Source organism: Lissotriton helveticus, chromosome 3_2, assembly GCF_964261635.1.
Source record: "Lissotriton helveticus chromosome 3_2, aLisHel1.1, whole genome shotgun sequence".
NCBI classification, from domain to species: domain Eukaryota; kingdom Metazoa; phylum Chordata; class Amphibia; order Caudata; family Salamandridae; genus Lissotriton; species Lissotriton helveticus.
The window spans coordinates 121,110,968-121,123,592 of NC_136062.1; the positions used below are offsets into that span (position 1 = coordinate 121,110,968).

Below are 12,625 nucleotides of genomic sequence, written 5' to 3' on the forward strand. Positions count from 1 at the left end.
CTAGCCTTAAATAATTCCTCTCATGGAGTCGCAGCATACACTACGAAAAGCAATTATGGGCGAAAAGGTCCTTGTTTCCTATTTTTTCTTAAAACATTACATTCTTGTGATGCTGGACAATTTAGACCCATGGGCAAAGTATGAACAGAGTTAATGATATGGCATAGTAATTAAAATCTCATTCATCACATTTTTCAAAACCACTAGCCCCCTTAAGGTCAGTAGGCAATTTGTCACCTTCTCTCACAAAATTAATACTCCAATCATATATGTCGAATTGCCTTTGGTTCAGGATAAACTAATCAGCTCTATGCATAAGTCTTGGAATGTTTACAACCAGTCTACTTCTGGGTACTTAATACCCTGATCTAGGTGCCTGTGTAAATATTCACAGCATTATACCGTGGAGACGCAGAACTGTTATATTTACAAAGCTCACCCGACACATGCCCATCTACGTTGCAGCCAGATCTTTTTAAAATGTGCCTTGCTCTTAAGTCAGACGCCTGCCTGAGCCATCAATTTTCGTTTCTGACAGTGTTGGAAACTTTAGAGGCAATATTATGACAACCACAAGCAGACTCAGTGTTTGATTACGCTTCAGCAGTTGCAAAATTCCATCTTCCCATTTTGCCTCACTGTGCTAAGGAAAATAAATTGAACCAAACAAGTTGCCGCGATAAGCCTCCAACTGTGAGTATATACCGAGCATCCGGATACGAGTTCACTTACTGTACGAGTACTGGGCTAAAATACTTTTACAGCCTAGGTGGATGTATCATTGACTCACCAATCTTGTTTGTACTAGTCATCGGTCACGTAGTACTGATGCACAAGTCGCTACAACCGGCTTCGCCAGCAGGTTAATATGCCAGCCGGCACCCCTGGGAAGCCCCAAGTTAGGGAATTTTCATGACTAGTACAAACAAGATTGGTGAGTCAATGATACATCCACCTAGGCTGTAAAAGTATTTTAGCCTGCACAACCTTAGGTCCTGAAGAAAGCCCCCTGACCCGGCTGGGCATATAAATGGGGCTGAAACATGTTGACCACTCACATGGACGAATGAGTGCCTTAGATTGGTAACTTGTCTTTTTACGCACCACACTGTTTTTACTTTCCTACATTCCGAACTGAATAAAGTTTTTACATTTGGCAATGAAGACAATTTAAACTCACTTCTCTTGAGCACCATTTATCACTGATCACTACTGCTATAACCAGTGGGTCTACCTCCAGGTGGAGTATAACTTAACAAAAATAAAAAACAATGATGATACGGTCACGTTTATAATTAGGCAGACAATCAAGATATACAGCCAGAATACCTACATATGTGAATGAAGGTTTTAAGACGGCCAGAATACCTGACCCTGGTAAAGGTACAAGTGATCCATTCTCCATTGATAATGGATTACTGTAAGGAAGCTGAATGGATCGCATCGTCTTCCTCCCCATTTTGATCTGAAGTATAACGTTCACCACAATGCATGTACCATAGGCTCAACCCTGTCCAGAAGACATTCATACAATAGAGAAAGGAAAAAACCAAAACAAAAAACATTCTGTCTCAGAAGACGAGCAACGAGAGCAAGAGGAAAAGAAATACTCTGATTAAGAAGGAAGATTTTGTAAAAAAGGGGACAGTCTTAGGATAGTGTTTAGGATTCTTGCTCTAGAACAGACAAACTAACTTATGTACCTATTGTCACTGCACGGAAACCAAGAATACAATAGCAGCCTGTTCTCAGAAATTGGTAAATATTTCCTTAAAAAGACATCCCGCCATTTATTTACATTTTCTGCACGTTTCCTTCTATGAAGTAGAAAATGAAAAGTTTAATCAACCCAGCTAAAAAGTTATACTTTTTAACAAGTATTGCAGTTACAAACAAAACAGGGCAATTGTCTTTAGATAAGCTGTAAGACTTTTCTGTAATCCATGGTATCCAATAGGCGTTTTCGGGATCTTGCCCACAGGTAGGGAATACTTGTTAATAGTTATTAATGAAGATCCTGTGACAGAGAAGATGAATGTTCGAGTTTATACTCCTCTTCTTTTAACAACTTATTATAGCTCAAAATGTAATATTTCACTTAATAATGAAGCAATAACGTCATAACAACCTTTCATGTGATGCATTGTCTGAATCCGCATTGTCTTCATTTAACTCAACATGTCTGGGGAACTCCTGAAATTAGTTAAGACAATGGTGTCAATGTCATTGAAAACAATCTAAATACATTACTTAAGAATGATTTGTAAATACCAAATTTATCAATTATTTGGGACATAAATGCTCCACTAAAAAAATGAATCCGGTTTACTTTTTGGTATAGTGCACATAGGTACATGTCTTGGATGTTTAAATAAAAAGGGTTTAGCATAAATATATGATATTGTCATACTCTAATATACTGCATTGAAGGACCCAGTGGTGTTTTGACAAATCTTTTAAACATACCAACCCTAATTCTGTAGGATCTGGGCGAGAAGCTAACATTCACTTCACCAATATATATATAAGGTTTAAGTATTGAATGGGAAATATACAAGTTACTCACCTTTAGTAACGCTTTTTCTGGTGGATAGTCTATCTAACAGCATATTTCTCACCTGTAGGCTATTCTCAGGTGCCAGACTGGACCTGGAAGATTTAACAGAAACTATTCTCTGCCCCCGGTAGGTAGAGCCGCCCAGCTCTGCATGAACTTCATGTCATCCCAGAAGTGATGAACAGAACTACTTATATGTGCCACTCCTGTGCAGAGAGATCAGTTTCCTTCTTGACTATGTCTGCACCCTTGGACGCAGAGCCCAATAATAATCAATAATCCTAGAGTGCAGATTCTTTGATTGGTCTACAGAACGAGGAGGCAAGAGGGCAGTGAAGAATCTACAGTTAGAAAGAGTATCCACCAGAAATAGCCTTAATGAAAGTAGGTAACTTGTTATTCTGATAGATACTTCTAACCCCAAATTACTCATCTTTAGAATAAGTACCAAAGCAGTACCTCCCAAGGAGGTGGATATGTGTGAGGTCACAAGTCTCTAGAACTGAAAGAGTGAAATGTCCTTTATTAATGACATGACTGTCAAGGCAATAGGGCGTCCTTATGTGCACGGACTACCACAACGCCGTCTACCAGTTGTATAAGACATGCACTCTGCTTGCCAGCACAGTGGTAGCAGCGTTGGCCCTGGTGGAATGGGCCCTCAACTCCTCCATAGGCTGATTCTTGGCCAGGGAGTAATACCTCTTGATGCAGAGGACTATACACAGTGACAACGTTCTTTTTTGCACTGCACTGCCTTTCATTACCATAGATCCCCCCACAAAGAACATTGCACACAGCAAGTCCTTGATGGGCGAGGGGATGAAACAAATAAACCATCTAATAGCTTGCACTGTAACGGTTCAGTTCTGGAGGTGCCATGCCAGGCTATAAACTTATCCCAGTGCCCAGCATAAACAGATTTTGAGAAGAGGCAGTGTGTCATTGGGCATAACCCTGTCACAGAGTTCCTAAGTTTGCCTTCACAAAGTAAGTTGACTCTAAAAAGTCGTATCCATTTCAAGTAGCCCACCTTACGGCTGGTACTAGCCTGTGGGTGGGCACACCCATCCACCGACTAATCATTTTCTCACCTTGCCCAGGTGCCAAACAGGCCCTAGTCCGGGGGGGTCAGCATCCTCTCATGTGAGGAAAGCCTGATTTGCATAATAAAGGCAGTGAAAGGTTTGAAGCTCACTGCCTTGGAATGCTAATTTGCAGGTCATCCTGTGGCACAGGGAGTAAATACCCTCCGCCCAAGCAGGCTTTGTTTTTGACCTCCTGAGAGAAAAGGCCCTCATCCCTGTGGTCAAAAGCTCGTCTGTGGTGTCAGGTTTGCAAAGACCAGTCAGCTAGGACACTACTAGTTGGTAGGTTTTTCAGGGGGCACCTCTGAGGTGCCCTCTGTGTGCATGTATTAATAAATCCAACACTGGAATCAGTGTGGGCTTATTAACACGAGATGTTGGATACCAAACATCTCTGTTTTCAGTGAAGCCATAATGTAGCTGGGAAACTAGTTTTCAACAGTGTCCAGCCCATGTTCTTAACATGGCTTCCCTGGTCACTTGTACTGGCAGTATTGGAAAAGACCACCCCAAAGGCACATCTGCTCATGCAGATATGTGAGCATGTGTAATATAATGCACCCTGCCTTATGGTTTTAAGGTCTGTCGTGTTAGGGGACATGGCACCCAGAGATGTGTGTCATGTCTTCACTTTTGTCTGCACCAAAACACGCAGCCTGCAGTGCTATTCTATATGTGTTGGATGAGGGGTCCCTTAGGTTATCACAGTACATGCTGCAGCCCATAGGTACCCTCTTTAGCCTCCTTGCCATAGGTACCAGATGTTTCATTTCCTAGTGAGGTATAGGGAATGCTAAACATATTGCCAATGGGGCAAACAATTGTACAGTTTTGGGAAAAAGATCTGGCACTGGGGACCTGGTTAGGAGGAGCCCAGTGAACTACCAGTCAAAATCACATCAAATAACAGTCAAAAAGTGGGGGCGTCCATGTCAAAAAGGGGATTTCCTACACAATGCAATATCGAGCAACAAAAGTCTCGTCACCAGCCATTTAATGGAGGCAACTGCACCTCACGTCCTCGCCGGACAATTTTCTTCTGGTGGATTTTAATTACCACGCTGAACTACCATCTGACACCCACTCAGACGACCTTGTCACGAGCCTCAACACTCTCGGCCGTGACCAACGGGTAATTGGGCCCACCCACGCAGCAGGCCATACCCTAGACCTCCTATTCACTAACTCCTCCCAAGTAAAGGTCGCCCAACCTGTCGCTGTCTTATGGTCTGACCATTATGTCCTTAAGTTTCAAATGACGGGTACTGCTGCCCAACCTAATCCATCGATGGAGTCACGACCTAGCAGGCCATAGAACAAAATAAACTTATACTCTTTCACCACTAATTTTGCCCTCCTCCCACCACCCAAGCCAGAGAGCCTTGATGAGGCGGCCAAGTCACTCGAACAAGCCATCTCATCCACGCTAAATAAAATTGCCCCATTCAAATCTACGAAATGCCCCCACAAACTTTCCCCCTGGTTCACACCTGATCTAAAAAATGACAAACTAGCAACCAGAAAGGCGAACGCAAATGGAGACACACCAAATCCCTCAGATAAACTGGTTTATAAAACTAGTCATCGGCGCTACATGGAACACATTGCTGCCGCTAAAAAAACCTACTTAGGGGACAAAATCAACCGAGCATCCAACTCACAAAAAGAGCTCTATAAAATCCTGAAAGAATTCACCAATCCCCCCCTCCTGCCAACCCACTCTTACCTCCTCACAAGAGTGGGTCGACTCTCTCTCGGTCTTTTTCGTGAATAAAATCAACATCATCCACAGCTCTTTTCCACAATCTGGAAGCACACCCCCTTCAGCTAGGAATTCTGACACCCCTAGTCCCCATCTCATACCCCTCAGAGAATTCCTCCCAATTACAGAGGAAGAAGTCCTACTAACCCTCTCTAGGATCAAATCCGGCTCCCCCACTGACCCTGCCTCCGCACAGATCATATCTAAAATCGGACCCACCCAGACTGACTAATCTACTCAACAACTCACTGTCTCTCTCCACGGTACCCAACACCTGGAAAGAGGCCATAGTGAAACCCATTCTTAAAAAACCTAACCCTGACCCAAAAGTGCATAATAACTACAGACCAATCTCCCTCATACCTCTCTTTGGGAAGGTACTGGAGACAATAGTAAACAAGCAATTATCTGCGCACCTTGAGAATAATAACCTGTTTGACCCCTCACAATCCGGGTTCCAAGCTTTCCATATCACCGAAACGGCACATTTTTTTTTCTCTTGGGACATTTTATGGCGAATGCTCATTGACAACACATGCTGGTACTAGCGCGCCTCCTGCCACTAGATACCGATTTTAAAACGGAACCCGCCGACGGACGCTCATTCAAGCTGGGCTCCTAGCGGTTTTAAACTGTTTGTATTTTATTTTCAGCACCATTGTTCTATGCACAATATAATTTGAATACAAAATTACCTTGTGTGTTTGCTGGTACAGGCGCGATCCCCGTTCCACCACTGATGATTCGGATTGTTGTGGAGGGATAGACCGCCATAGTGGGGAAGTGTTACACTTGACTTCCGGGTCCTAGAGGTTAGCAGTCTAGCTGCTCGCCTCCTCCGCTATTTAAACTTTATGCCCTCACGGAAGCGCAGCGGGCGCGCCGAGAGCGAGCCAAAGGCGCGCTTAAGGCAAGTCCGTCTGCGGCCGTCCACGTCGGGACCGGGCCCAGGGCCGCTCCCCCTGTGCGAAACACCTCTCCATGTCAAGCCCCGCGTATTTCTTACACTGCTGACCAGTTAAAGGAGATAAAAGTAAGTGTTTCTCCATCTTGCTGCTCTCCTTTGCCCATTGTGTCGTTTTCCACATCCTCTATCAGTCCTCGTTCCACATGCCTCTTCACTCTCCCTGTTCCTCGTCCACTTATTCAGCCTTCCCTTCCAAAGCTACGGCCCCCCTATCGTGCCGCTCTCATTAATGCACGCTCTTTACCTAAACATAACTTGGAAATCTTGGAGCTAACTACAAGCCTAGAGCTGGATATTCTGTTCATCACAGAAACCTGGGGTGATGCGGCTTCAGGACCTGACTTTTGCTCAGCCATCCCTGAGGGTTTCTGTGTATCCAAACTAGACAGGCCCTCAGGTAGGGGCGGGGACTCGCTATAATTCATAAAGCTAGTTTTTCTATAAAAACTGAACCTATTTCTAGTCTGGACTGTGAGGCCCTTAAGTTTTCCATCTCACTAAATAATAATCAAGTATTTAATGGTACTCTTCTTTACCGACCCCCTGGTCCACGTAAAAGTTTTCTCTCAAATCTCGGTAAGATAATAGAACCTTTGACAGGACCATCGGATTACACAATCCTGGGAGATTTTAATTTCCATCTTGAATCCCTATTGGACAAAGATACAATCCAACTTACCACCGATCTGGCAGCGCTAGGACTATATCAGTTAGTCTCAGTCCCGACCCATCAAGCTGGTCATACCCTTGATGGGCTGTTTACTAATAGCTCGGCTATATCCTTGATTAACGTGCTGCCCCTGACCTGGTCAGACCATAAAGTAGTCCTCTTTAACATAAAAGCACATAACCCCAATCCAGCACAGTCTAAATCGCAAACTGCGCAAAGTATTCGAGACTGGAAAAATCTTGATCTTTCCCTTATCACGCAAATACTCACCACCTCCCTTTTTGAGGCTTCCGCTAATCCCACTCAGGCTTCCACCAGATACCAGGATTGGCTCCTGGACGCACTCAGTATGGCAGGACCCACCAAATTAATTTTTCCTAATCGATCCACCCCGTCCGCAAGATGGTTTTTGGAGGAACTCAGACTGCAGAGGCAGCACTGCAGGAACCTCGAGAGACACTGGCGTAAACATTATAGCCTTCAGGACAAACAATGCTATAAAGCTGCCATAGCCATTTACAAACGTGCCATAATCTCTCATAAGAATGCTTTTTATCTATCTCAAATTGAGCTCGCACAAAATTCATCCAAAAAACTGTTTCAAATAGTCAACATCCTATCGACTCCTCCATCAGTCCCTGCTATTGAGCCATCTCAGAACCTTTGCAACTCCTTAGCAGATTACTGTGCCACTAAGGTTACCAATATATACTCAATATTTTCTTCGTTAACCCACTCACAAGACCTGGACTCTCGACCTGTGCCTACTCCGGTTGGCCCAACCTTTTCTTTTTTTCACCCCGTTTCAGTTGACACGATCAGTAAATATGCAGCTACCATCACTTCAGGCTCCCCTCTAGATCATTGCCCACCTTCGGTATTTAATCTGCTTTATGAGACCATTACTCCGCCTCTTACAGACATTTGTAATTCCATGTTTCTCGCGGGTGAGTATCCGGAGATAGGGAAAAAAACAGTAATTAAACCCCTGCTAAAAAAAACATCTTTAGACCCTTTAGAACTAGCCAGTTACAGACCCATAGCCTGCCTCCCTTTCCCAGCAAACATTTTCGAATCACTTATGAACCACCAGCTCTCGGAATATATCAATCAACATCATTTGCTGGATGATACCCAGTTTGGGTTTAGGCAAGGCCATGGGACAGAAACTGCATTGATAAAGGTGGCTGATGAGATCAGGACAATTCTAGATCATGGCGGGGCGGCGGCCCTCATATTGTTAGATCTTTCCGCCGCCTTTGACACGGTCGATCATTCCATCTTGATCGACCGTGTCTCAACACTGGGGGCAATCATCTAGCCAGAGATCTTGTAGCCTCGTTCCTGGCTAACCGCACTCAATCGGTGAAACTGGGCACATTTTACTCGCCCACATCCACATTGCCGTGCGGAGTGCCTCAGGGATCATCGCCAAGTCCGACACTTTTCAATATCTATGTGTCGGACTTGGCGAGGGTCATAAAATCGTATGGGCTGAGTTTAACCACCTATGGAGACGACACCCAATTGGTGTTGGCTGTCCACAAGGATGGACTGGCAGTTGCGTCGAGATTCCAGGAGGGTATGCTAGCCATAGGCTCCTGGATGTCGAGGAACTGCTTAAAATTAAACTCGGACAAGACTGAGGTGATGACTTTCGGCAACCTATTTCCGGTATGGCCGGACAGCTGGTGGCCAATTGACCTGCCCCGCCCCCCCCCCCCCCCCCCAGTACCGGTTGCCAAGGTCAGAAACCTTGGCGTCATATTCGACACCAAATTAACATTTCACCATCATGTTAACGCAGTGATCACGTCCTCCTTTTTCATTCTCAGAAAAATCAAAAAAATACTTCCTTACTTACCTCCTACGGCAGGAAAAACTCTTATAACCACTTTAATATTCTCCAAATTAGACTACTGCAACGCACTCTTGCTGAATGCTCAGGAGCAGGTTCTGGACAAACTACAGTCTGTCCAAAATGTGGCCGCAAGAGTATTACTTTCCATCCCAAAGCACCACTCTTTCTCTGCGGCCATACGTCAACTGCATTGGTTGCGAGTCAGAAGCCGCATAAAATTTAAAGCCCTCTGTATTGCGTACAAGGCCATCCATAATTCCTAATAAAGGCCTTTAAGATCTACACTCCGATCAGACCCCTTCGTTCGGCATCCACTCACCTCCTTCCTCTCCCTCGCACCAGAACAGTTGCCTGGGGAGACAGACGTTTCCTAGTAGCTACTGCGAGGCTCTGGAACATTCTTCCTCTTACCATTAAGACTAGTCCAACACTTTTAATTTTCCGGAAACAACTGAAAACCTGGCTCTTTGACCAATGATTTCCTTCAGCATGATAAATGTCATTTGAAAATCCTCTGCGCCGAGACACCTTCGGGTATTTGTGCGCAATACAAATCTAATAAACATAAACACTTCTGGAGATGGTCAACAACATCAAACTCGCCCTAGTTGCCAAAAAATCCACCATCTTGGTACTTTTAGACCTATCGGCAGCCTTCGACACCATCTCCCACAGCATCCTCCTGGATCGACTGTATGAGCATGGTGTCGAGGGCACTGCGCTTAACTGGATCAAGAACTACCTCACCAACCACACATCGAAAGTCCAAATAGGATCTTTCACATCCAGTAGCCAGCCTATAGATAAGGGCGTCCCCCAGGGTTCCATATTGAGCCCCACTCTTTTCAACTTGTATCGATCCCCCCTGGCCAAGATAATCAAAGCCCATGGCTTTGATACGGTGTTGTACGCTGACAACACCCAACTAATAATCACCCTTGATTCAGATCCCACCTACACGAAACTTAAATTCAAACAATGTTTCACTGACATTAAGCACTGGATGACTACTAACCACCTCCAACTTAATGCCGGAAAAACAGAGATCTTACTCTTCGGTAAGGCCCAGCAACTGTGGCCCGACGACTGGTGGCCCTCCACGTTAGGGCCCTGCCCGTCTCCTAAAGAGGCAGAACGCAACCTAGGCGTGACAATTGAAACCAAACTCTCAATGTCGGACCACGTCAACTAGGTAGTGCGCACTTGCTATGGGTTAATGCGCAGCCTGAGAAAAATCTTTAAATGGATACCACTCTCCTCACGTATGCCATTAGTGCAAGGACTGATCAGCCACATTGACTATGGTAACGCTCTGTTGGCATCCATAAATGAAGCTCACCTTACCAAACTCCAGGTCCTGCAAAACACTGCGGCCAGACTGGTCCTCAAACTCCCCCCTCGTTCTCCCTCTGCCCCAAGCTTGAAGTCCCTTCACTGGCTGCCCATTAAACAGCGGATCACCTTTAAAATATGCTGCCTTGTACATAACACTCTAAACAAAAAGGGACCCCGCTACCTAGCGCAGAAACTAATCGCGTACCAACCCACTAGAACCCTTCGCTCAACCAGTAAACATCTTTTAACCATACCAAAGACCCGTACCGTCAAATACCGTGGCAGATCATTCTCCAAAATCGCCCCCACTATCTGGAATACTCTGCCCATACACCTTCGAATAGAGAGCAACCATAAGAAATTCCGAAAGTCCATCAAAACTCTATTATTCTAATTTCACTCACCCGCAGCTCGCCCTCTCTGTCACTTACTGGTATTGTTTGTATCAGCGCTATGAGACCGTACGGTGATATATGCGCTTAAAAAATGTCAAATAACAATAACAATTTGACTCCCCAATTTCTGACACATCTTTCAGTTGCTTTGGACAAATTTATTCTCGATTCTTTTTCCCAATGGCTTCTGATTCTGTGTTTGAGGCTTGATTATTCCGATTAGAATTTGTTAACTGATTCATAGGTTCTGCGTTGATCACATTACCAATACTTGTGATTATTTTGGGGTATTACATTAACTCTGTAGTATTATGTGTATGTGCATGAACAGCTAGAGGTGTGATTTAATTGTTTTTATTAATTGTGAATTTAAATTCCAGGGTTAATGTCACTCTAACTCTTTGGTTTTCAACAAGATGTTTTTTTTTTTCTCTACCATTGATTGAAGTAAATTTTGAACGACTTGGTGCCAACCCTGCCGGTCTATCTGCTGACTTCAACAATTGCATCAAAAGACAACTTGTACTGTGGTTGCTGTCTCTCCAAAGCCTGGGAGAACTGCCAGGGCTTCACCCAAAGAACCAGGAGGTGACCTACTAGTGCTGCCTTGGACCTTGCACCATACTCACCTTAAGTGCAGGAGATTGGTCTTGTAAGTGGCTGTACTCTACCTGTATGTCGTATTTGTTTTTTCTCCCATGGGATAACAATGCAGCTTCTGAAAAATACATTAAGTGTCGACTTTTGAAAACCTAAAGTATTCCTATCTGATTGCACTGATTCTGGTGCCTCAATATATAGAAGATCCTTACTATTTTTATAAATTGGTGTGGATCGCCTTATTGAGTCATGTGCATCATTTATTGATTGGGCATTTTGCAGAAGTCTAACACTCCTCTCTGATAAGCATAAGGCTGCTCGACCACACTACCCCCTAGAAGAGCACCTCGGGATTGCTAGAGTAAGCCCTTGTACACTCCTAAGGGAATAACTTGATGACTGGCTGATAAAGAATGCAAGCATGCAGCAGTGTTTGGCCCACATCCTGGTCACCTTCGACCTTTTACACAATCTTGGTTGAACCATCAATTTGGGTCAGTTGCCGACATAGCGTGGTGACAGGCACCGCACAGTGTGAATCCAGAGTCTTCTTACACATGGTGGAAAAAGCCTACACACTAAAAAGAAAAAGGGAGTAGACAAAACATTAAAAAGAAGGCTGTCAAAAAGTAATTGAGAGTAGCTCTCGTCATGGATTGTCATGGATCTGGGCTGGCTGGCACAGAAAGAAAAGAATGGATGTCAGTGTGCCGAGGTGGTGCCTATGTAGGTGATGCGGACATCACTTCTAGCGCAGATGGCATGGCCAAGCAGAGCCGTCTGACGCCACCCACCGGTGTGCAGAGGTATTATTCAAAGAAAAATCTGCCAGATCCAGTCTGACGACTGGGAACGTCAAAGGTAAGGAATCTGCAGCTAGATGTCTCTATGAGATAAACTCTGCAGGTACTGTAGTTTGAACAAACATTGGTTCAATTATGTTAAGATCAAAGTACTGGAATTCACCTGGTGCCAGCGCACTGGGCACATCTGGAATTTAGATGGAGAAATAAACTATTCAAAAAGTACAATCCCAAAAATACCTAGGGTTGGAGTTTCAGTAAATAGTAACCTGTAAACAGCATCTTCAAATGATGGAAAACAAAGCTGCATCATTAAAGTTTGCGTTCATAAAACTATCTAAAACACACGCTGGTCCATCCATATCTTCATGTTGCAGCAAATCAATTACGGAGATCTGTCTGTCTCCATGATCCTGAGAAGGCCTCTGAAAGGTACATGAACCGGGTTAATAGTCTCTATCAAAATTCCAACGGCTGGGTACTTTTTGGTGGGGAAGCATGTGAAGCTTTCATGATTAAGTGTGGCACTTGTCAGGTGTGTTTATAGTCTACACTACTATTCATTATATATCTTGAGCTATTTTTCA

At 44.3% G+C, this 12,625-nt stretch overlaps 1 protein-coding gene across 4 annotated transcripts in view; it reads right to left on the reverse strand.

Annotated features, from left to right (window-relative positions):
- Nucleotides 1-12,625, reverse strand: part of ZNF280D (zinc finger protein 280D) — a 722,832-nt gene that overhangs the window by 118,020 nt on the left and 592,187 nt on the right. For all 4 annotated transcript variants that reach the window (XM_078684884.1, XM_078684882.1, XM_078684883.1 and 1 more), the window contains exon 19: nt 2,129-2,193. In XM_078684884.1, the coding sequence (XP_078541010.1) occupies nt 2,129-2,193 (65 nt within the window). The remainder of the gene's footprint in view (nt 1-2,128; nt 2,194-12,625) is intronic.